Source organism: Tenrec ecaudatus, chromosome 6 (assembly GCF_050624435.1).
Source record: "Tenrec ecaudatus isolate mTenEca1 chromosome 6, mTenEca1.hap1, whole genome shotgun sequence".
NCBI lineage: Eukaryota > Metazoa > Chordata > Mammalia > Afrosoricida > Tenrecidae > Tenrec > Tenrec ecaudatus.
The window spans coordinates 22,496,330-22,520,372 of NC_134535.1; the positions used below are offsets into that span (position 1 = coordinate 22,496,330).

Consider the following 24,043-nt stretch of genomic DNA (forward strand, 5'->3'; position numbering starts at 1 on the left):
GGAGCAGGGGAGGCGCAGTTCCAGCCACAGCACTGAGCAGTCTCCTTCGGGCCGCTCTGTTTCAGTCACAATGACTGCACAGGCCAGGCGTGCTCCTGGCTGTGTCTTTGCCCAGGTCGCTCGCTCGCTCCCTCTGGACTGCTCTTTCAGTCACTTCCTTCAGATCTGCGCTCAGATGCTTGCTTCTTGGTGAAGTGCTCACGGGCATTTTCTCTAGAAGGTCAGCCCCCAAATAACAATAATTTATGAATTATCAACATGAGGGAGGGAGGGAGGGGAAAATGAGGAGCTGTTACCAGGGCTCAAGTAGAAAGCAAATGTTTTGAGAATGATGAGGGCAACAAATGTACAAATGTGCCCGACACAATGGATGAATGTGGGAATTGTGATGAGTTGTACGAGCCCCCGATAAAATGATTAAAACAAATAAGTAAAAGATCAGCCCCACCACTAACCTGATCCTTTCGACTCCACTCCGCTGTTTTCCTGCTCAGTGGTATCACTCATGGACATACGGCATATCTTAATTGCTTGACTTTTTTTTAATCTATCCTCCTATTTATTAGAATGGAAGTCCCACGCAGGGACTTTTGTCTGTTTGCTCTCTGGTCTGTCGCCAGCACCCAGCCCAGTGCCTGGCACGTACAAGACTGTCGGGGGGTATTTGTTGAAAGAATGGGTGAGCATCATCATCAACGGTGAATCAACAGGAGATGTAAGCTCTCTGCTATCAGACTCCTGCTGACATTGCAGGGCCAGCGTTTCCTTAGTTGAACCACTGTGCCCTCTCTGCGGTGTTGTCATGTTCCTGCCCACCTCAGGGTCCTTGCACATGCTCCCCTTCTGCCTAGAACGCTTTTTCACTCACCTCCGCCCAAGCTCTTTACAACGCATCCTTCCAAGCTCGGCTCAGACAGCACGTCTTCTGGGAGTACTCCTTGGCCATCTGGCTAGCTCAGACTCCTCCTGTCATGTGCTCTTACAGCTGCCCTGCACGTCTGGCTGGTGGCGCTTATTGACATTGTCACTGAATGACTAACCGACCACTCCCCTTCTTACTTTTTTAAAGTTTGACTCCCTACTGGGCGGCGAGTCTGCTTGTTCACTGTCTTTCCCCTGGCACCTGGCTCAGCATCTTGCCGGTGGCATTGACTTGGGAAATGTTTGCTGGGAGAATGAGCACATGGATGAAACAGCCGTAAGGATGTTAAGTCTGTGCGACAGTGTGGAGGTCAGATGGCGAGCCATGTTCAGAACAAAGATGCACGTGCTCAATGACCCTAGTAGTAGATGTCTCACTTACGTTGTCGGTTATGTTAAACTGTATCATCTGGTTGGCCATGCTCCTGATGTGAGGAGTGGAAATGAGAGTGGCCACTTCGAGCTGAAATGCAGACAATAGACAGGGACATGGAGAGCGGCACATCAATCCCACATTTGCTGTCTTCATGAGAAAAAACAGAGCCTTCGAGATCATAAGACACATCATGGGTGTTTTGGCATGGAAGAGGTCTTTAATAACATACTCATGATGCCTGGTTTAGGGTATGTTAGAATAGTGTTTCCCAAAGGGGGAAATCCTGGGGCCACTGGAACAATCCAAGGGGTGCTGCCAAAGCAGATGCCTACACTTTATCCTGGATTATGAGCTATAGTACAAAAATTTCATATATATATATATATATATATATTCCTGAAAAGGAAGTGCTCAGCCAAATACATTTGGGAACCTATGACTGAGACGCTAAGCCCCAGAGTCACAGACAAACTACAAGGAGCACACTTTCCCTAGCACACACCTTATGGAATTCAAGATCGCGGCTCTGGTCTTAAGTTGTGCTATATGTACTAGGAGAAGAATAGGAGTCTTTACTTGAACTAGCACCTACAGGTGGGACTTTAAGGCCAGGCCTGGTATCGCAATGGGAAATAGAGCTGGGGAAGGTGGCACCGACCTGGGTAAATGGGATCAGGTGGTATCTGACGAGCTCCAGAAGCTTCCGAGAGCCCTGCAAAGAAATCAGAAGACTTGTTTGGTCAATGACGAAAGCACATCACCCCTCCTCTTGTGGGAGCCTCCTCAAACTTTTAATTAAGATGAAAAAAACCCTTCTAAACCCATCATCTCTATCTCAGGAAGTCCAAGTTTGGAGAAGTCTCATCTGAAAAATAGCGACTCTGTGTTAGGCTCTGCTGTGAAGATGTTATCTGCACCACCATCTCATTCAATCCTCCAGACAAGCCCTCGAGGAAGGGATTCTTTTGCAACTGCCCCCCCCCAATTTAATGTGTGAGAACGCCAAGTTGTAAAGACATTTCTGAAGCTGCCAAAGTAATTTTAGGACATAGGAGTAAGACTAAGTCCAAGCCCTCTGCCCCCTCTGCCTCCTCACATCTGAGTGTGTAAGGAGACCTTCTGGATTTATGAAGATGGCCCCAGTCTATAACTCAATTCCATTTCTCCACAGACACACATCCTGCATATCGGCTGCTTGGGAATCCAGGGTTATTGTTAAGAACACCACACGGGCAGCACTTTTTCCTGTGTGAGCTTCCCGGGCCCCTGATCTCTTCTTCAAAGCTTTCTGTCCCTTCCCCCCCTCCCCCCGAGCTTCTGTGGCTTCAGGGAACTGAAGCAGCCATGGAGACAGGACAGGGTCCTGGGATGCAAGGAAGGGAACGTCACCAAGACCAGCAGTCCTCTAATGGGCTGAGGGACCGGAGAGATATACGGAACATTCCCCTGAACATTCTTCTCCAGAACATTCCCAAGTACCCTGTAGGTTGGGAGAAGACGGTGGCAGCAGTGGTTTCACGGAGAATGGCTGCACTCTGTCAGCTCAGTGAGACCCAGGAGTTCCAAGTGTCACAGCTTTCAAACCCCAATCCTTGGTCTTGGTTTGCAGTGACAAAGGGTAGTAGATCCCGATCTGACTAATGGACCTGCTCTAGGGACATGCCCTAACAGTTCCAAGTTGAAAGAAAATCAGACTCAACCCAATCCACCCACCCTGTCGCCTTGCAGCATCTGATGTTGGCCCATGATCTGTGCCAGGGGAGTTCACTGTCAATAGGATGACCATATGTCCGGGTGCAACTGGGGCAAACCTGGTTTACACTCGCGGTGCGAGCAGCCCCATTCACTGCCAGAGTGTCCTGGTGTGATTGATAGATTATGCAGCCACCATGTCTATAAGCCTGGAACATGATGTGTGGGGCAAGCTTGCTAACTGGAAAGTTGAAGCAGCTACCAGTCAGCCCTGGGAATGGTGCTTTCTGCCGCCCTGAACAGGGAGACCTCTGAGTAAGTCCCTTACCCTCCAGTCCCTGTTTCCTCTTATAATGACTCCATGGTACCCAGTAGTGGAGCCGTGCAGGTAGTAGAGAAAAAAACTGTTCCAAGTTCAGTATGGTCTGTGGCAGAGGGTCACGTTGGGTAAGGCAAGGAAATGCCAGCTCACAGAGAGCTGCAGACAGCTGGAAGGCAGAGAGAGGGCGTGCCTGGCTCAATAATCACTCTGCCCCAGCTGGCACAGCGTAGGGCACATGCTGGGTCCTCCATAAACATGTGAGGGCACCAGCTGACAGTCACAGGGAAGAGCACTCAGCAGAACCACCGGAGCCTGACTGCTCATCCCTGTTTTGCTTCTGTGTGACTTGGAGTCCCTCTCCTTTTCTGCGTCTCCAGTTTCACCTGCAAAATACAAGGGCTGGCACGGATTTCTTTCAGCTCTCTGGTCTAAAGAGAGGAGTCTATCAACTGGAGAGCCTACTTCTTTAGTCTCAAGAATCAATGGCTGGGACATCTCTTTGACAAGATTTAAGAGCATAGCAGGGCCAAAGGACCCCATTCAGCCTGGCTGTGGTCACTCAGCGGCTGGCTGCCTTATCTGGCTAGGGGAAGTCAGAACCTTCATTAGGTTCAAGTTCACCAGCCCAGCTCAGAGCCTCGGGAAATGCTTCCAGGTGCTGTTGTTGGTGAAGAGTCCTGCGGTAGAGTGATAAGCTTCACATTCTTTCCATGAGGACATTTTTTCCTTCTTTCAGAGTCAGGGAAAAAGATAAGCCCTGGTGCCAGAGGCAGTGATGGGGGAGGAGGAGAAGCAGGAAAGAGCGGGGAGAGGAGGAGTAGGATAAGGAGGAGAGGAGAGGAGAGGAGAGGAGAGGGGAGGGGAGAGAGAGAGAGAGAGAGAGAGAGAGAGAGAGAGAGAGAGAGAGAGAGAGAGAGAGAGAAAGAAGGAGAAGGAGCAGAAGGAGGAGGAGGAGGAGGAGGAGGAGGAGGAGGAGGAGGAAGAGGAGAAATAGAAGGAGGTGAGCGCGAAATGCACTTTTTTTTATCAAGGGCACTTTTAATAATCAAATTGTCAAGATGACCTTGAACTCTGCAAACTCTTATCCCTCCACTTCATTTTTGCTTGCAAGGTATCTGTGAATTGCCAAGAGCAAGTCTCTTGCCCACCCTGCTCTCGTGGCATCATGAGCTACACTTGGGGCTGCTAGCTCAAGGTCAGCAGTGCTCCCACAGAACTTGCACCTGGATCCAGAGGCAGTTGTGCGAACAGCACGGGAGCGTACTGCACGGCTTAAAATCAGGCCAGGTGGGTGTCAGGTTGTATCCTCTCACCACACCTACTCTGTCTTATTCGATCACCAGAGAAGCTGCATTATGTGCAGACAAATGTGACATTGGGATGGAGGAAGGCTGTTAAAGGAAACAACACCTATGCACAGATGACAGAATTTTGCTTGCTGAAAGTGGGGAGGAATTAAAGCACTTGCCAATAAGGATCAAGGCCTGCAGCCCTCAGTATGGATTTTGACCCAATGTAATGAAGACCCCAAATGGTCACAACTGGACCAATAGGTAACATCGTGATAAGCGGACAAAAGAGTGAAGTTGTCAAAGGTCTTGTCTTGCTTGGATCTATAATACATGCTCATGGAAGCAGCAGAGAAGAGATCGACAGACCAATTGTACTGGGCAAATTTGTTGCACAAGACCTCTTTAAAGGGTTGAAAAGCACTTTGAGGACTAAGGTGCTCGTGACCCAAACCACCGTGTTTCCCATGACCTCATACGCATGTGAAAGTTGGACATTGAATGAGGAAGACTGGGGAAGGACTGATGCATTTAGATCACGGTGCTGGTCAAGAATATCTAAAGTACCACAGACTGCCCAAAGAACAAACACATCTATCTTGGAAGAAGTACAACCAGACGCTTGTTAGAAGCAAGGATGCTGAGACTTGGTCTCCTGTACGTCAGACATGTTTTCAGGAGAGACCAGTCCCTGGAGCAGGGCATCATGCTTGGTGAAGTAGAGGGACAGTGTAAAAGAGGAAGACTGGACAAGCTGGATTGACCCTGTGGCTGAAATACTGGGCTCAAGCATATGAGTAGTTGTGAGGATGATACAGGACCAGGTTGTACCCAGGGTGACTATGGGTTGGAGTCTACTCGATGACATCTAACACAGGAAAACAGGGAGGTTGACTTTTTCTTATTTGAGTTAAAACATTTTAGTTTATCTTTAAGTGCCCTTGATTAGGTACCCGAGAGCTCTTTTACTATTGTTTAAAAAAATAAATTGCATCAAACGAAAAGCTGCACCTTCACATTCAGTTGTTACTTGTCATTGAGTCCCTTCTGACTCATGGAGACCTCTGTGTGCCGAACAGAACTTCTCAGAGGATTTTCAAGGATGTGAGCTTTTGGAAGCAGGTCCTCAGGCCTGGTCTCCGTGAGTCAGAATGAACTCTGCGACATCTGACGAGTGAACACCTGCGCCTAGCTTCTGATGGGAGCCCTGGAGGCAAGAGTGGGCTATGCATTTGGCTGCCAACCCCAAGGTCAGTAGTTAGGATCCTCTAGCCGCTCAGTAGGTGAAAGATGAGGCTTTCTACTCTTGCAAAGAGTTGTGGTCTCAGAAACCTACATGTTCTACAGGTCTACTCTGTCATATTGGGTCACTATGACTTAGGAGGGACTGGAAGGCAGGGAGTGTGTGGCAGCATGATCTTCAGATGCCTCTCGATGGGGTTGGACCACCAACCCTTTGGCCAGTAGTAGAGTGCTTCTCCAGTTGGGCTACCCAGGAGACCCTTATAGACGCAGAGGGCATATTATCTCAGTCTGCAATAGCTAGATGATGGAGAAGTTGAGTGTGACTTACATTTTCTAAAAGTTTTTTATTTTCAAGACGCTGGGAGACCTACTGCCTTTTCAAATGACCACCAGACCCTTTGATAGGTTGAAAATACATTTCCATGGAAAGCAATTATCTTCTGATTTATTTGTTTGATCATGTTTCCTAACCTCCAAGTTTTCTGGAAACAGAATACCTTGAAGAGACCTGAAAGTATCCTGAGAGAATGCACAAATATGAACCCCTAAACTAAACAGGCCTCAGCAAGTTTCCAGATTCTGAAAACAGGGTGACCAGAGACTCTGTGAATTAGAAGGGTGGGGTCTGCTTCAAAATGACTTTTTCTGGATCTCACTAAGACACACTGTGTCAAGTGAGGTTTTGGAATTTTCCTGTTTAATAAACTCATCACATGATTCTCAGCAGCCTAACCTCTGGGAATCGGTACTCTCAAGCCGAGGAGGATACTATACCTCTGGGGTGAGGAGGTAATCAAGAATGCCATCCTCCAGGTGACTTAGTGCTTCATTACTTGGAACAAAAATAGTGTATGGTCCACCAGCCCCATCTTCATCTAAGGCATGTCCCACGTTGGTTTCCTGTATTTGAGAAATGAAACTTGATAAATCTGAAACCTGTTTTAGGCAGATATTTGAAATAATCCACCAGCATGTAGTAATAACTGGCACCGTCACTAATTCCACAAAAGACTTGATAGATAACTTTTTCCAGAAATTTATGAGTACTCACTTCTAGCAAAGATCTGAACTTGCTGAATCTTGGTTGTAGCATTGCCATGATGGTTTGCTAAAGAGAAAGATTTTTGGGGTAAAAATCAGTCACAAAACCCCAAACAAACAAACAAACAAAACCCCCAAAACCAAAACCCTAACATTCAGGGACTGGGAGAGTTTATGTGAATTTATATAATATATTTCATTTAGTAAAGAAAAAAATGTAAATATGTCTACACTTGCATTTGTACTAGGAGAAAGATGAGACTGTCTCCTCCCAAACAGAGGTTTAGTCTTGGAAGTTCACAGGGCCAATTCTGTCCTGTCCTTTTGGGTTTCCATGACTTGCTGTGCTCAATGGCTGTGAGTGAGTCTTAGTTATACAGTTTATTTGTATATAAAGTTATACATATATATAATAATTTGGTGAATGTCAATGCATCATACAAATGCTTGATATTATAATTTAGAGAGTAGTTTGGACCCCCACATTCTGAAGTGACCTTTGGTTATCATTGTATAGATCCGAGGGAATCAAGTTTATCACAGTGAGAACTATCCTTCTTCATAAAACATAAGGAATACATTTTTCACAACTACTGGATGTTAGGCTGAGTTGCTAATTGTGGCCAGAAGAGAGATCATAAAGGAAAAAATATATTTTCTCTATAATTCTTGTGTGCCTTTTTTTTCCCTCTCTGTGCATGTTCCTAGAATAGTAAAAACAGGTTTAAATGATCCTATCTTCCACATGCTTCCAAAGGCGGTCCCAATACAGATGTCAATGGAGGCTTTTTCTTCTCAGAAGTGGCACAAAGGGAGCTGGAGCTGGGGTGACATCACTTTCACCTGGAACATCTCACCTCCGTGTCGCTTTCGAATGTGGGGTCCATCTTGTCCATGGCTCTGTCGATAATGTGCAGCAGCCCGTTGGAAGCAATCACGTTGCCCTGTATAATTTTCACCTTCTTTTTGCCTCCGTAGAGCTTAAGCTTCAGTTGATTGTCCTGTAGCACCAAGGAAAAGGAAATGAAGGCTGCTTCCGAGAGGAGCACTGGATGAGCAGTCAGATGTCCTGAGTCCTTTCATCCTGTGATTATCGACGGCATGATTTGGGTGGATTTTTAAAAATCATTTTATTGGGGCCCCGTGCAACTCTTATCACAATCCATACATGGGTGGATGGTTTCTAAACTAAAACGGGATTAACCAAGGTGTCCGCTTAGTTGATGTCACCGGGCTTGCATGAAGACCTAGAGATCTCTGAGGACTGTCACATACGGTAGGTAGTTATGATAGGTCAAGGGTTATAAGGAATTCAAACTCCACAAGGGATCAGAATATTTATTGTAAAGTCATCACCTACTTTAGTGTTTTGCACAGAGAAGGCAAATAACCTATTTATTGAATTAATGAATGAAGTAAATTCCTTTTTCCTTATAGAGCCTACATGTTTCGGGTTTAGTAAACATTTGTTAAATGGATAGATGTTTGTTCTTGTGCAGAACAAAGCCATAGCTCTGTAGCTATTTACAACCCACCTATCTCCACCTGTCTGGGTCTATCTGTTTATCGATCTATCGATCTGGCAAAGAATATCGAAAGTACCAAGGATTGCCAAAAGAACAAACAAACCTCTCTTGGAAGAAGTACAGCCAGAATACTCCTTAGAGGCAGGGATAGTGAAATGTCGTGGCATCATGCTTAGCAAATCAGAGGGGCAGCAGAAGAGAAGAAGGCCCTTGACCAGATGGATCGACACCGCGCTTACAAAAATGGGCTCACACTTAACAACTGAGAGGTTGGTGTAGGACCGGGAAGTGTTTCCTTCTGCTACACATGGGATCGCAATGAGTCTGAACGACTTGATGGCATCTGACAGCAATCTACCTATTTACATGCCTGTTTATCCATCCATCCATCCATCCATCCATCCATCCATCCATCCATCCATCCATCCACCCATCCATCCATCTTCATACACACAACACATCGTCCTGGACAAGGACGCTGGCATTGGAGTCAAGCAGCTCAGTTTCCCATTGGATCCATGAGGGCAATGATTGTACTTCCTTCTGTTTTCTTTTTCCCCTCGCAACTTCAGGGGCAAAGGGGCTAAGCAATGGCCCAGGGCTGCAGTTAGCTCAGACACACCGGGATGGACCTAGCATCAATCCACACTCATGCGCAGTAGCACTTCCTTCAAAGGGCGGTGGTGCGGGTTTTAGAGCAACAACGAAGTCTTCTCCCCATAGCTCACACAGAATCAGCGCTCCAGAACTCTAATACCGATTGGAATGCCGTGAAATACAATGAGACTGGCTGGACGGCCCCCAGGTCCATCCTGCGGATGAATCCCTTCCTTCCTCTCCGTGCTCAGGGACGGGAGTAAAGTCACCAGAAGAGTGAGCAGAGTGGGGGAGGGCAACCTCACTTGGTGAAAGCACGACAGACCTAATGAGGGTAGGAAAGATGGAGTGTTAGGCTGCAGAGAATGGATAAACCCATCTGAGGTTGTCATAAACCAACACATCCATTTCCTTTTGTTAAAAAACAACAACCATCAACGAAGCTGAGCTGGCTTCAGGCTGGCGATGCTTCCAGGAAATAAGGTTTCAGTAAAGCTTCTCCTTCCTGCTGGCAGATGACTGATGGTTGGCTTGACAACAAATTCAGACTCAAACTCAAATCAAACACTTCATTCCCCTCCTTCCTGACCCTTCCTCTCCCTGCTCTGGGCTGCTTCCTCCAAAGGAAATGTGCTCTGATAAGCAAGGAACGAGGCACAAAGTTCTTGCAAGCATTCACCAGCCCCAAACGCAAAGAGAGAGACAGGCTGCAGGCACCGACTCAGTCAACAGTCTTATCGTGGGCGTGGACCTCGGGGCAGCCCTTACCTTCTCCTGGTTGAAGACGTCCCCAGACCGTCCCGTCAAGGAATAGAAGGTGTCTGTGTTGTTCAAACGCTCCATGCTCATCTGCCCAGCGATGATGTGGGATTTCACGAAGTACCGAGCAGCTGCATTGTCCATCAACAGCTCTTTCACCTAAGAAAAGAGAACGTGCTCCCTTGGTCTGGCTAGTGCCAGCCAGCTAGGGATCTGGATCCTGTGGGATGCAAGAGCATTCTCCCTGTGGATAGCCCCCTGGGGCAGGTCTTAAAGGAGTGGGGCTCTCAAGAGGTGGAGCGATGCAGGGTCTGCTATCTATCCATGGCCGAAGCTCCTTTGGTGTCAGGGAATAAAGGAAGGGGCAAGCGGCCCTAAGACGTCTGTCTTGAACCCAAGGAGCAGATGGGAGTGAACTCTGTAGTTACCTGACAACAGCCCCTCGGTTGGATGGATGGTTCTTTTGAATGGCAAAGATTTAAAAAACCCACTGAGCGAAAGCTGTATTTTGTTTCGATTAGAGGAGTTCTGGCAGCATAGTGGGTTATGCATTGGGTTGCTAACCATAAGGTCAGTAGTTCCAAACCACCAACTGCTCTGTGGTGGAGAGATGAGGCTTTCTACTCTTGTCAAGAGTTAAATCCTCAGAAACCCACAGGGGCAATGCTGCTCTGCCCCACAGGGAAGCTCTGAATCAGAATCGAATTGATGGCAGTGAGCTTGGTTTTATATAGTTAACAACCAATCAGCAGATGCTTTTTATTAACTCTGGGTAAACTTAAAAAAAAATAAGGAGCCTTGGTGGCACAAGGGTTAAGCACTTAGGATTTTCAATGGCTGATATTTGGATGTAGATTCCCAGACCTTTCTTCTCAGGTGCTTCTGGGTAGCCTCCAACCTTCCATCTTTGGTGTCCTCCAGGGACTGTGTAAACGTAACCTATGTTTTAGACAAGGAACCACATGCAAAGGGCCTAGCTGGGAGGCATCCCAAGAGGGGAGCTGTGAAGGTCTCACTGAGGATTGATGATAGATTCATTTCAGGTGGATTAGTACTGGTGGTATATTAGAGCAAGCCAGCCAGAATGCTGGGGTTTACCCCACACAGCGAGAATGAGCATCACAAAATATCCTGCATGAAGATAAATCAGTTCAACACACACACACACACACACACACACACACACACACACACACACACACACACCCCGATATGTCTATCAGCTGCATTAAAACCAAACACGACGATTTCATTGATACCATTGCAGTAAGAAGACCCATCTACCAGGTATTAGGCATCTTCATTCCCACTGGGTGACATGATCTCAAGTCACAGCTGCTCACAAGGACTTAGAGACCCACTTTAGGGATGAAGATGTTCTAGTTTTTCCTGCCACTGTGCCCCTGGATGATACTCTTAGGAAACACCCCCTAACTCCTATGCTCGTTTGACAATTCTTGCAGGATGCGGAGGCTGTACATTCTGCCAATCTTAGTCATCACACGTTAAAAACCTGTAATCAGTATACTTGGAGAGGGTCAAGATTGGGAAGGGGCCCAGGGGCCCAGGGGGTTTCAGGGTGCTTATCTAGCTGGGTGCCCAGGTATGACCCATTGAGCTGAGCACTGAGGATTGGTGTGCTTTTTTTTAAGGATAGTGTATTTCACCACAAATACTTGTATCAAAGAAATCACCATCCCTCTCATGAGCAGACTTCGTTTTTCCAGGGGAGGGACTTCCCACTTCCCATGACAGCTTGCCGTGCTCCCCCCCCCACTCCCCGAGCTTTGCTGGATTAGCCCCTTGCTCTGGCTGTCCTGGTATGCGCAAGCACAATTGTTGAAGTACTCACATTGAATCCTTTCAGGCCTTTGTCTGTCGGCACCAGTAGAGTGAACGGTCCCAGGTTGCTCAGTGGCCAGGCATAAACTTTGTCTTCCGTGTCGAAAGGCACAAAGAAAAGCACCAACGGAGTCAGTGGCACAGGCTCTCAAACTTATTACTCTGATACTTAGAAACATTTGAACTGTAGCTCATCATCCAGCAACAACCCCCCCCCCCCGCCCCCCTGCCCCACCAGTGGATGGTGGTGAGCACTTTGGTGAACACTGGGGTGGAGCAAAAGCAGACCCTTGCCTCCTGACTGGTGCACCAATGCCTTTTGAATCAAAGCGCCTCTCTTTTAATAGATCCATGAGGGGACTTTGTCAGCTGGGAAGCTTGCTGTGAATCCCAAGTGCTGGATTTTCACCATGGTCTTACCTCCAGGGTCCTATTGAGTTGTGCCGTTCTGTGAGGGACACATGACAAAGCTCTCTGACAGTCCCAGGAGGCATTTGGCCCTGTGCTCAAATTTGGGCTCTTATCTCCTTGAACAAGGATGTTGCCCTCATTTCCACCTAAGCCTGGCTTAGAAGGGTCCCGCGCTCGGTTTCATGCTCTGCCGCTGTGTCTTGAAATGCTGCATCATGTTTGGGCCATGGGTCCTACCCCTTTATTTTGCACTGTTCCCCACAGATGATGTAGCTGGTCCTGCTGCCGTCACCCTACGGGGCGGGGGGTGTGGGCACTGGGCCATCAGGCTGGGGGCTGTGCTTTCCCATCAGAGGCAGACTGCGCGGGCAACAAGTAAACAGGAAAGGTGAAAGGTTTGTCCAGGAAAATGTTTGGAGGCCCGGTTTGCAAAGGACATTGGCACTTCTGTTTGTGCCTGCTTGATAGTCTCACAGTCCCTTAAGATGGCTCTGGGCAGCCTGACACATGGGCAGTAATGCCTGGCTTCTGGCAGGATATATCTTAAGATTCATGCAGAGAACATAGCATCAAACCATGGCTGACATTCACGCCCCCCTCTCTCTGATCTTTCTGGAAAATCAGTGTGGGTGAGTGGTAAATTTCTAAATGCTGATGTCTTAAGCCTCCTGCGGATTGGCCAAGTCTTTATTTTCTGCTGATTGGCCCCACTCTGTGCTTTACGGAATGTCCTGCCCAGGGCCTGTGATCAGCTCTACTACTCCCTTCTCAAGGAGGTGTGGTTATAAAGAACCCTAGAGGGCATGTGGAAATGTGTGGGGGTTTCTGAGGCTGGTCACATTGTCTAGGGAACAGGGAGACCAGGTCACTGTAGGCAAGTGGTGGCTGGGCGGGGGGTGGGGGGTGGAGGTGGGGGGGAGGCAGGGATGCTAACCATCCCAACATATGTGAGATGACCACACCCAGCGAAGACTGAGTATCTCCCAAATCCAAATAGCACCATCATGGAGGAGTGTGAGTACTGTCTCAGGGTCTTCACCACACTCGATTCCAGTAGCCCTTGTTAACCTCTGACCACACCTAGAAGGCCATGGAGCTGGACCTACTAAGCTCCTCACATCAGCAGCTCCCCGTGTGAATTCCTGCTTTGCTGGATCTTTTGGTGCTGACTGCTTCTTATTTCCTTGGAAACACCTGCCCGGCCTTTCCCTCCCAGTCCCGTGGACCTTCCCTAAAAGGGTTAATCCCCAGAGACAAGTCTTGCTGTCCTGCCCACCCTTTTAAGGATGGAAGTCTGCCCCTCAGGTAGAAAACTGCACCCCGAGATACATACCCAAGAGAGAGAGGAAAGAGGTCAGTCTTCCCTGCCATTTTCCTCTGGGTTCAGTGTTTAAGTCCCTGAGTCGTGCCAGGAGGTTCCCATAACAGGTCGAGCCGTCTCCCACGTAGCCTTTCTGGCAGGTGCATCTGAAGAGAGGGTGAAAACACATGCTCAGGGGGCTTTGGCCTATGGGATGTTCAGCTCAGGGTGGGTCTGAGACCATCCAGGCCAATGCCTCCATTTTACAGATGGAGAAAATGAGGCCCCGAGTAGGATCGGGACCTAGGTCAGGAGAGGACAGATGCCACCACCAGTGATCACTCCCCAGAAGCGGTATATTTCTCAAGAAAGGTACATTTACTAAGGAGTACGTTGCCAAAGACACAAGAGATTCTGCACCCCCGCTCAGCCCCAACCCCCGCCCACCACCATATTCTTTTTTGTCTTGGCATTTTTTTTTTTGCAGTGTGTTCAAGGGACCATGCACCCTCGGGGGTTTCTACAGCAAACCTTGCAAAAGCCATAACTTGTGTAAGATGGAAGTTTGCCAGCGAAGGGAAGCTCCAAACTAAGATGATAGCAAGCCCCCAGTCAAAGGCTGAGAATCTGCAAGGCCTAGAAGAAGGGGACCTCCACTCTGCTGAGCTGGGCTCCTATAGGTTGCACTGTATAAATGTGGCCCCCTGGGAGTCGCTGCAGGGCACCCAACAGAATATATTGTTGGGGTTAGCCTTCAATGGCCAAGGTGTAGTCTTACGCTTTCCTCTCCTTTTCCTAGTTAGGGGCAGACCACTTAACCACTCAGATCACTGCTCAGTGGATGCCTCCTTCAGGAAGCCTTCCTGGGTTGCACCGTCTCATCCCACACTGCAGAGCAGCCTCCCCCCGTATTGTGTGCTCTCCTGGCAGCGTGGTGTCACCCCCACCGTGACCCTGCCCTGCTCAGTGTGCTTCCCCATCTAATCTGCCTGAGGGTGTACCTTGATGATGCCACTTATGGGTTCATCAATGGCTCTACCCAATAGACTCATTGCCATCGAGTCAATGCTGACTCATAGTGACCCCCTGTGGGTTTCTGCAACAGTGACTGTTTATAGGAGTAGAAAGCCCAGTCTTCCTCCCACGCTCTACCCAATGATTGTGCGCTATGTTTAGTCACCAGGATACCGAGGGCAGTCGGGAGAAGACCTGATTTGTAAAGCTGGCTAATTCTCATGGTGTAAGCACTCCTGCCATAACCAGTTTCAAACAACCAACTGGAAGCCAACCGCTGGCGAAAGTCTTGAGCATGCGCTCCTCAGCCCACCCGTCTTGGGACTCTATCATTTCTGGTTCCAGCACATCACTGCCATCTACCAAAAATGATCTGACAGCTGGCTGCAATGGACAAGGGGCTGAGGAAATCGACCGCCCTCTGGAGCCTGGAGACAGGTGAGACCTCAGCCACCGCCTAGGAGGAGATCATCTCAGGGGAAGCCGACGCTGCGCCGTGGCTGCTTCTGTGTTACTGTGCTGCTGTGTGGGTGGACCGTACTACAGATACGACTCATGCTTGGGAGAGTATTCCAAAGAATGAGTGTGCACTTATTAATCTTGCTGTGTTCCTAAATATGGCCCCATAGCAAGGAGCTGTCTTTTCAACCAGTTGGTTTAATAAAGATTTCAGGGTTTCATCACCCCTTGCCTACCTGGCCTGCTGCCATGACTTTCTAACCGATGGTTCTGTTCATTTGAGACCTTAAATCTATAGGCTGCACGACTGTGGTGATACCTTAGTTTGAGACCTCCTCAAATCAACAGGATGCACAACTGCCAAACAGAGTGCCTGGTGCCTGTGCAAGAAACGCTCAATGACACAGATCATATTCAGGATCAGGGGTGAGTGCTTAGTGTACCACGATCACCCAGCAAAGTGATCCTGCTCCCCCTCCGTCCCGCATCTGTCCTTCTGCTTGCCACTGCAAATTCCAGCTGCGTTTCTAACTTGTGGCGGCCTTTTCTAGCTGTCAGTTTCATCAGGAATGCCCTCTCATCCCACATTCGACAGCTCAGGGTTGATCTGCTCCCAGCAGTTCTGATCACTTGATTCTCCCCAGAGAGGCAGAGTGCTGCCAGAGCTTCCTACTAGTACCGATTTTACTCCTCTCCACCAAAGTAACCTCTGGACGATGTCTCTGCTGCTGGCTGGGACAATCTCCTGGAACCTTAACAGCATATATGCCCGGTACCAGGACAGTGACTGATGGTGAACTGATTACTCACTACATCCTCTTCCACTTCTAGGGCCCTGGTGATGCCATAGTTACGCCTGGCAACTAACCAAAAGTTTGTCACCCTTCTGAGAAAGATATGGCAATCTGCTTCCATAAACAATCCAGCCACTGAACTCTATGGGGACAGTTCTATTCTGCCCTACAGGTTCACCAGGAGTCACAATCTGCTTAATGACAATGAGCTTGACTCGGTTTTCCCTTGGTGGCATACTGGGTTAGGCGTTCGGTTACTAACCACAAGGTCAGTAGTTCAAAGCCACCAGCAGCGCTGAGAAAAAGACAAGGTTTTCTACTCATGTAACGACAGTCTTAGAAACCCACGGTGGCAGTTCTACGCTATCCTTTAGGGTCGCTCTGAGTCAATTGATCCGAGAGCAGTGAGGTGGTTTTGTTTGTTGTTGGTGCTAGGTCAGAGTGCTACAAAGATGATAATACAGGTACACTGCACTTTCTGACCTCACATGCTGGAGATGGACCTGAAATCTAATCATCATAAGGCCACTGAGGAGGCTCCGTGGTTAACATGATTGATTGCTAACCAAGAGATTGGTGGTTTGAAGCCACCATCTAATGGAGAAAGACATGGCAGTGTGCTTTCACCAAGATTTGTCTTGGAACCCACCTGGGGCAGTTATACCGCCTCATACTGAGCTGCTATGATTTGGAAGGATTCCACGACAAAAGGTTTGATCAAGTCACTTCGCCTCCTTGAGCTCCAGTTTCCTCATCTGTAAAACGGGTGGTCTATAGAAGGCAAATGCAGGAAGACAGCGAATCCACTGTCAGACCCAGGAAAACTCAATAGGTGGCAGATGCTGATGGCCATGGCAACCAGGATGGTGACAACAGCAGGAACAAGAGGTGCTGGTGATCTAGAAGGAGGCCAAGTCCACCCACAGAACATTAGGTTCCATCGTAAGTGACACCATGAAGTGGGAAGCCGCGGGAGCAGGGAGGAAGACCTTTGTCTCAAGAAATCAGGGAAGGCTTCTCGGAGAAAGTAACATTTCAGCTAATGATTGGAGGATAACGATTGAAGCTTTCATCCTGGAACCAAGGACTGGGACAGTTTCTGCTGATGGACTCTTCCGGGTTGTGAAGCAGCCGTGGCTCTCACTCAGGGGTAGGTTTGATACTGTCTGAAGATATTTTTGGGTGTCACAACTCTGGGCAGGAGTTGTTGCCCATTGCTGCCAGGTGCTGGTGAGTCGGTTCTGACTCATGGAAACCCGACGGCAGACTGAAACATAGGTTAACTAGGTGCCTACATATTATTTTCTGTTGTTAGGCACCGTCTAGTTGGTTCTGAAGGGTAGAGATCCTATGCACAACACAGGGATGCTGCCCAGCCTGGTGCCGTTGTCACCTTTGCTTCTCTGAGCTCCTTGTGGAAGCCACTCATGGAGGATGGTCTCTGTGTTCACTGGCTCTGGACTTTACTGAGTGTGGCGCTCTTCTCCAGGGACCGACCCCTCCTGATCATATGCTCGCAGTGTGAGATGTAGTCCTGGCAGCCTCACGTTTAAGGAACATTCTGGCTATCTTTCTCCCAAGACAAATTTGTTTGCTTATTAAGAGTCTTCACCAACATAGTGCCAATTCAGAGGTGCCAATTCTTTTTTTCAATCTGCTTAGTGTAGCTTTTGTATGACTATGAGGTGATTGAAAATACCATGGCTACTGGTTCCTATTAGATAAAGCAATCAAATTTACAGCCATCGAGTTAATGCAGTGGTTCTCAACCTGTGGGTCACGACTCATTTGGGGGTTGAACGACCCTTTCCCAGGGGTTGCCTGATCCATAACAGTAGCAAAATTACAGTTATGAAGTAGCAACAAAAATAATTTTATGGTTGGGGGGGGGTCACCACAACATGAGGATCTGTATGAAAGGGTCACGGCCTTAGGAAGGTTGAGAACCACTGAGTTAATGCTAAATCATAGTGGTGCTAGAGGAGAGGGTACACTATAGACATCCTCAAAGGCCTTCCTCAGGGCCTCCGCTGCAGCCTCAGTATCAGAGGACAGAAGAGAACTTAGGACTTCCCCATGCTCAGTTCTCATACTTCCTCACTACTAGACCTCCCTCCTCAACTCTTCCCCACCACCCAAGGTCCATGAAACTGCAGGAGCCTTTGGAACGAGGATCCTTCTGCAGTGAGATGATCCATCTGACCCTGTGTGAGGGATCATTCCTGGGGAAGCATGGGACAAGGGGACACAGGTCTGAGCTCTTGCGTATGTGGTTGCAGTGAGTGATTCAGGCCTTGGCCGTTACATTCGTTTTGGCCTGTTGTAAGGGTCCCTCAGTCCTGGCAGCTCATCTCAGCAATATCAGCTCATCTCCCTCACGTCATCCAACAGCACTAAAGCCAAGGCTGTGCTTTCTGAGGGATGTCAAGAAAACGCTAGTGTTAGCCCAAGTAGGGTCCTCAATGCAAAGTAAAGCAGGTTGTAGTTCTTCCTGCACGTGGGCATCCAGAGGATGTCAAGCGAGGAAAACGCAGTTGAATGTGTATTCTAGAAAAAGCACCCGGACAGCTCCGTGGAGGTAGGTTTTTTTGGGAAGGCAAAATGGGTACCAAGACTTGGGTTCTAACCTTGGGCTCGAACTGCCGCAACTGAAAACAGGCCACCCCACATCTTACGACACAGCGTCTGGACGACAACTGTGTGCGGCTTCAGAAACGCTCTCTTACAAAATCCTCACAACAACCCTCTGAGGTAGATATTAGTTTGCCCCTTTTATTGATGGAGAAACTGAGGTCGGAGAGATGGCGTCACTTTCTCAAGGTCTTGCACTTTGGAGGTATGCGAGGGATTCATGGAGGAGACATGGTGGCCTAGTGATTAAAGCACTTGGCTGGGAACTGAAAGGCTGGCAGTTTGAACCCACCAGCCATTCAATGGGAGAAAGGGGAGACAGTCTGCTTCTGCAAAACATCCCAGCGTTGGAATTACTGAGGCAGTGCTACTTACTCACATAGGGTTGCTATGCATTCAAATTGCTTTGGTGGCAGTGGGTTTGTTTTTTGGGTGTGTGGTCATGTGTTGGGTTGCTAACTGCAAGGTCAGCAATTTGAAACCATTAGGTGATCTATGGGAGAAAGGTGAGACTTCCGGCTTCTTCAAAGAGGTACATTCTCAGAAACCCACAAGGGCGGGGCTACTTGGTCCTACAAGGTTGTGATGAGTCAGAATCAGCCCTATGGCAATGAGTTTTTTGTTTTGGGTGGGAACTAACCCAGAGCTTTGTGTGTGTTCAGTGTAGGCTTACATAGGCGTTTAAGTTCTCATTCAATAATTTCCATACCAATTGTTCAGTGATATTGGTTACATTCTTCAAATTGCATGAACGGTCTCCTTATTTCCCTCTGTTTTTTTTCTCTTCCTGTTTCCATTCTTCGTGTTCCCCTGCCTTTTCTTATTCTCATCATTATTTTGAAGTAACTGTTGCTGTTTGGTCACATCTCAGTGATCTTTTCAAGGAGCACAGAACTGAGGGTGGTATTCATTTGAGCCAATTTGTTGTTTAGTTAAAGGTGACCTTGAAGTTAGTCGTGATTCAAAGTTTGCTATCTCAGGACAACAGTCGTAGGAAACCATCAGTCTCAACTCGTCTATCTCTCCCCACTCCCCTCAGATCTTTAACCTCCCAATTTCCTCTCCTTTCTACCACACATGCTGCCTCTATCTCAGGAATTTTCATATAAGTATCTTTATTCACAGACCATCTCAAGCCCAGAGTCCAGGAAATACCCCTCCTATGCTTTCTCTAGTCTTGTTTTGTATCACTGACAGGTAATAGTTCATGATCAAGGAAACAGGCATATATGGTGATGGTCAAAGCCTGGTCATTGGGACAAACATTTGTTGTCTCAGTGGTTTCCCTCTCTCACACTCCGACTATTTCAGACCAGGGCTTGCAGGCCAATATTCCAAAGTATTCTAATGACTGTTATAAAGGAAGTAACTGTTGAGTGATTCATTGGGTTACACAAAGATTTATTGAGAACCCACTATGTTCCCGTCATGGTGCTATGTTATATGGAGGTAGACGGCTGCATGAGGCACATTTCCTACCGGTCAGGTACTTACAGCATTGACTGGCCACCCTGTATCCACTTGGAAAAGATGATGTGGAACTGAAAAGACTTACTCTGTTTGGCCTGGTGCGATGGTGGTACAGTTCGCATTCTTGTGACAGGAGTTACTTGATTCACAGATATCCGTCATGTTGCACCCCACTCCTGGTACAAAATTTTGGAAATGTTCCTTACACTCACAGTGAGACTTCAAGGAGAGAAAAACAAACAGGGCTTTTGTTACTCACTTATGCTGACATTTATCTTTAGTTAATAGTTTTATTCTGTAGTAAAGACTAACTCAGTGGGTTAAAAGATTTACCCTAAATCATCTAAGCACTCAAATGTGGAAATGATATTACCTATCCCATCTTTTGGGAAGTTCAGACATTTTGTTTTCAACATTTAACTCTTCAGTCTAACCTTTGGCTTCCTGACTCCATAATTCTTGGTGTTAGTTAGGTTGTCTACAAGCAGAGACTGAGGTTCAGATGGATATGTCATTGACCTTGACCTGTGACTTTCAACCAAGGGTCTCAACCCAGGGACACTGAGACATTTTTGAAGGTCCCAACTGGAGAGTGTGGCGCTACTGCATTTGTCAGCTGGAGACCAAGGAAGTTGTCCTGGGCTGTGCAGCTTCCGCAACGAAGGCTGGTCCACCGGAGTCTTCACTATGACTCAGACAGGGAGACAGCCTCTGCAACAGTGAGATGTATTGCTGCTGTGTGAGCAATGCAGGGTTCTAGGCCTTGAAAACCTGCCTTTGGGCCCCGTTTTAAAGAAACAACAGCCATTTTAATTTTTATCTCATTCTCAAGACCTGAAGGAGCCCTGTGGGTGTAGTGGGTTGGGCTGCTAAACTCAAAGTCAGGGGTTTGAACCCACCAGCCGCTCCGAGGGAGGAAGATGAAGCGTTCTGTTCCCATAGATCCCCTGCCTCAAACCCACAGGGGCAGTTCTGCTCTGTCCTATGGGGATGCTGTGAGTTGGAACCGATTTGATGGCAGTGGGTTGACACAGTCTTGGTTCTGGGATGTAACATGCCCTTCTCCATGTGGGGCTTCATGTTGAGGGTGAGAATTCCGCGCCCTGCAGTGCTCTCTGCTCTTTGGCGTCGGGTGGGGGTAATAGGAGGATTTTCTGCAGGAACTTCAGTAATGTTCTCCCTGGGGGGCTGACTAGACTTCAGGGCATACATGACTGTGTTTGGGTGGTGTAATAAAGCCTTTGTCTCACCCACACTACATCGTCCTTCTGGAAGGTTGGTCTCTTCCACTTAAGGCTCAATGAGCTGCCATGGATGCAGTAGGCCCCCCTCAATGTTTGATGATTCGATGAGGTATGAGGCAATGGGCTCTTTCAACTGGTTGCTCAGCAAGACTCTCCCAATCGGGCTGACTTCCTGGTGGCACTCTTGGATAAGGGTTGGACTGCTGACCACAAGATCAGCAGATGAAATCCACCAGAGTTGGACAGCAGTTCAAACCTACCAGCTGCCCCACAGGGGAAAGATGAGGCTATCTGCTCCCATAAAAATCCATACCTCTCAAAAACCGACATAAGGTCATTATGAGTGAAAATTGACTTGATGGCTTTATTATTTACATAAAACAATAAGTCCAGGTGGGCAATCCAGGCCATGAAATGACTTTCAGAGGCAGTGTCTCTTTCCTGAATACGCTCCCTGCTCTTGACACCCTGTCAGGGCTGCCTGACATTTAATCCATTTCCATTTCTTCAGGTCATTTTTTTTCTTCCCCTGGGTTGTTGTTCTAAGAAAGAGGAACTGATACCAAGGGCTCAAGTAGACAGAAAATGTTTTGAAAGGATGATGGCAACATATGTCCAAATGTGCTTGATACAACTGATGTATGGATTGTTATAAGAGCTGTAAGAGCCCCAATAAAATTTAAAAGAAAACACTGAAAAAAAATTCCCTTTTGAATTGAGAAGAAATCGAGGAGAATCAGAGATAGCAGGGAACATTAGCCATGGATTAACCCATGATGTGATTAGCAGTTTATTTGCAACTTATCTTGGGTTATTTTTGGCATATTTTGTCATAGACTGTGATAGAAGAGAACAGGCCAAACCCAGCCAAGCCCATGGCTGTTGAGTCCGTTCTGACTCATAACGACCTGATGTGGAGTTTCTGGGCTGTCAACCTTCTTGAGAACAGCCAGGGCAGCTGGTAGGTGGCACTGCTGCCCAGCACCACGCCAATGGTGCCACCTGGGCTCCTAAGAAGAGAACATAGAGCAGCTAAGCTTCCGCTGGAAGCCGAGAACACGTGAGTTCAGAGGAGGAATTGGAACCGAGGCAGACTGAAGTCTGGGGGATATGCAGCCACTGTGTGTGTGCCATGGGGAGCCCGAGTCCTGGGAGAGCAAGCCGACACTGAACAGCGAGTGGGAGGGTGGGGACGCCAACGGCACCATGTTAGTTTCAGTGGATGTTCCATTTCTCCTAGTCACTCTTCGGGCACTCACCTGTCCAGGCCCATCGTACTTGCACACAGTTGACTTGGTAGGACATTCTCCAAAGTTCACTTGGCAAGGGTCTATTGGTAAGCACACTTGGCCATCCCCACGGTAGCCTTCTTCACAGGTACAGCTGTGCCGATTGGGTCCCAAGTATGCACAGCGAGCATGGGGGTGGCAGATGTTTTGTAAACATGGATTGATGGCTTGAGGGACAAAGACAGACAAGGGACAGTCACCACACTTAGGGATGGAATAGAAAATCATGGCGCGTCAAAGTCGCAGATGCAACACAACAGAAAATAAACATTTCTTTCACCCCACTTTACCACTCTCAAGAGCTCGGGTGGGGTCATGAGTTTCAAGTTGGGCTGCTAACCAAAACGTCAGCAGTTCAAAACCACCAGTCACTTTGCAGAAGAAAGTTGAGACTTTCTGGTACCATAGAGATTTACAGCCTCAGGGACCCAAAGCAGCAGCTCTCCACTGTCCTACAGGGTTGGTCTGAGTTAGAATTGACTCAATAGCAGGGAGTTTGGTTTAGTTTGGCTGTATGACTCTCACTTCCTAAACAGATTTATATGGCATCATCACTACTAATTCCAAGGGAGGCAACTCATCTACCCAGAGGTGCCTTGGAGGTAAAGCCTGGCAATCGGCTTCTGAAAGGTCCCAGCCTTGAAAACACCTTGGGGGAGGAGCTCTACTCTGCACACTTGAGGTCACCACAAACCAGGATTGACTCGAGGACAGCTAACAGCAACACAAGAAATTCTAACTACAAATATTGTGCTGCTGTATAACTTCCCATGTTTTATATGGGATTAAATATAAAAGAGTTTGAAGGAAAGCGCTAGTGTCTATAAGTACAAGGGGTTACCCACCAAAATCCAGAATTGTGCTGGGCAGAACAACGAAGCACACATTTTTCCTGCTAGGCAGCATCAAGCAACTCGCTCTGAGTTACTGCACCCAGCGGCGTCACCTGGGAAGGTTCTCTTTGGTCATCATGAATTTTTTCATAAAAGCAGTTTCATTTGAACCTCATTTTCTTTGAGAGCGAATTTAAGAGAACAGCATGTGACTATGAAATTTTGTTGCTGCAGAAGTTGTTGCAATGTTGAAAACAGATTACAGGACAGTGCTATGGGAAAAACTCAAGTGTACAAGAAGTTTTCTTGTTTCAAAAAAGGCGAAATGTCGATGGATGATAAACCTCATTCTGGACATCTGTCAACTTTCTGAATGGACAAAAGTATCAACTCAGTAGTGCATTTGGAGTTCGTTCCACCAGATCAGACTGTTAATCAAGTTTTCTTTTAACAGGTTCTGAAAAGATTGTGTAAGAGTGCAACAAAAAGGCCTGGTTTGTGGCAGACAGGGACTGGTTTTGCAACCATGACAATGCACCTGCTCACACAGCCTTCTCAGTGCACCAGTTTGGGGCAAACAACAGCATGCTCTCTTGCCCCACACACCTGACTCACATGACCTCATCTGTGTGACTTCTTTTTGTTTCTGCAAATGAAGAAGGACATGAAAGGACAGCAATTTGATGACTTAAAATAGGTGAAGAAAAAATGAGGGCGGTGCTGTCAACCATTCAAACAGATGAGTTTGAACATGTTTCCAAGAATGGAATTGTAGATTTGACCAATATATTAAGTGTAATGGAAAATACTTTGAAGATGATAAGGTTCTTTTGTAAAAACATTTGAATATATAGCTTTAAAAATTCCATTTTTTGGGGGGACCCTTGATAATATATATAATATATAATATATATCAATATGTCATATATAAAAGGAAACTGATATAGTATCTATGCTATAGAAACATATACTATATATATATTATCCC

The 24,043-nt window shown here is 47.5% G+C and overlaps 1 protein-coding gene across 1 annotated transcript in view; it reads right to left on the reverse strand.

Annotated features, from left to right (window-relative positions):
• The window catches only part of STAB2 (stabilin 2), a 165,884-nt gene that overhangs the window by 111,188 nt on the left and 30,653 nt on the right, over window positions 1–24,043 (reverse strand). Inside the window, exons 8-17 of the mRNA XM_075552708.1 lie at window positions 22,193–22,389; window positions 19,775–19,908; window positions 13,355–13,488; window positions 11,621–11,703; window positions 9,778–9,927; window positions 7,744–7,887; window positions 6,897–6,953; window positions 6,620–6,745; window positions 1,956–2,009; window positions 1,304–1,384 (exon numbers count right to left, since the gene is read on the reverse strand). Of these exons, the coding sequence (XP_075408823.1) occupies window positions 1,304–1,384; window positions 1,956–2,009; window positions 6,620–6,745; window positions 6,897–6,953; window positions 7,744–7,887; window positions 9,778–9,927; window positions 11,621–11,703; window positions 13,355–13,488; window positions 19,775–19,908; window positions 22,193–22,389 (1,160 nt within the window). The remainder of the gene's footprint in view (window positions 1–1,303; window positions 1,385–1,955; window positions 2,010–6,619; window positions 6,746–6,896; window positions 6,954–7,743; window positions 7,888–9,777; window positions 9,928–11,620; window positions 11,704–13,354; window positions 13,489–19,774; window positions 19,909–22,192; window positions 22,390–24,043) is intronic.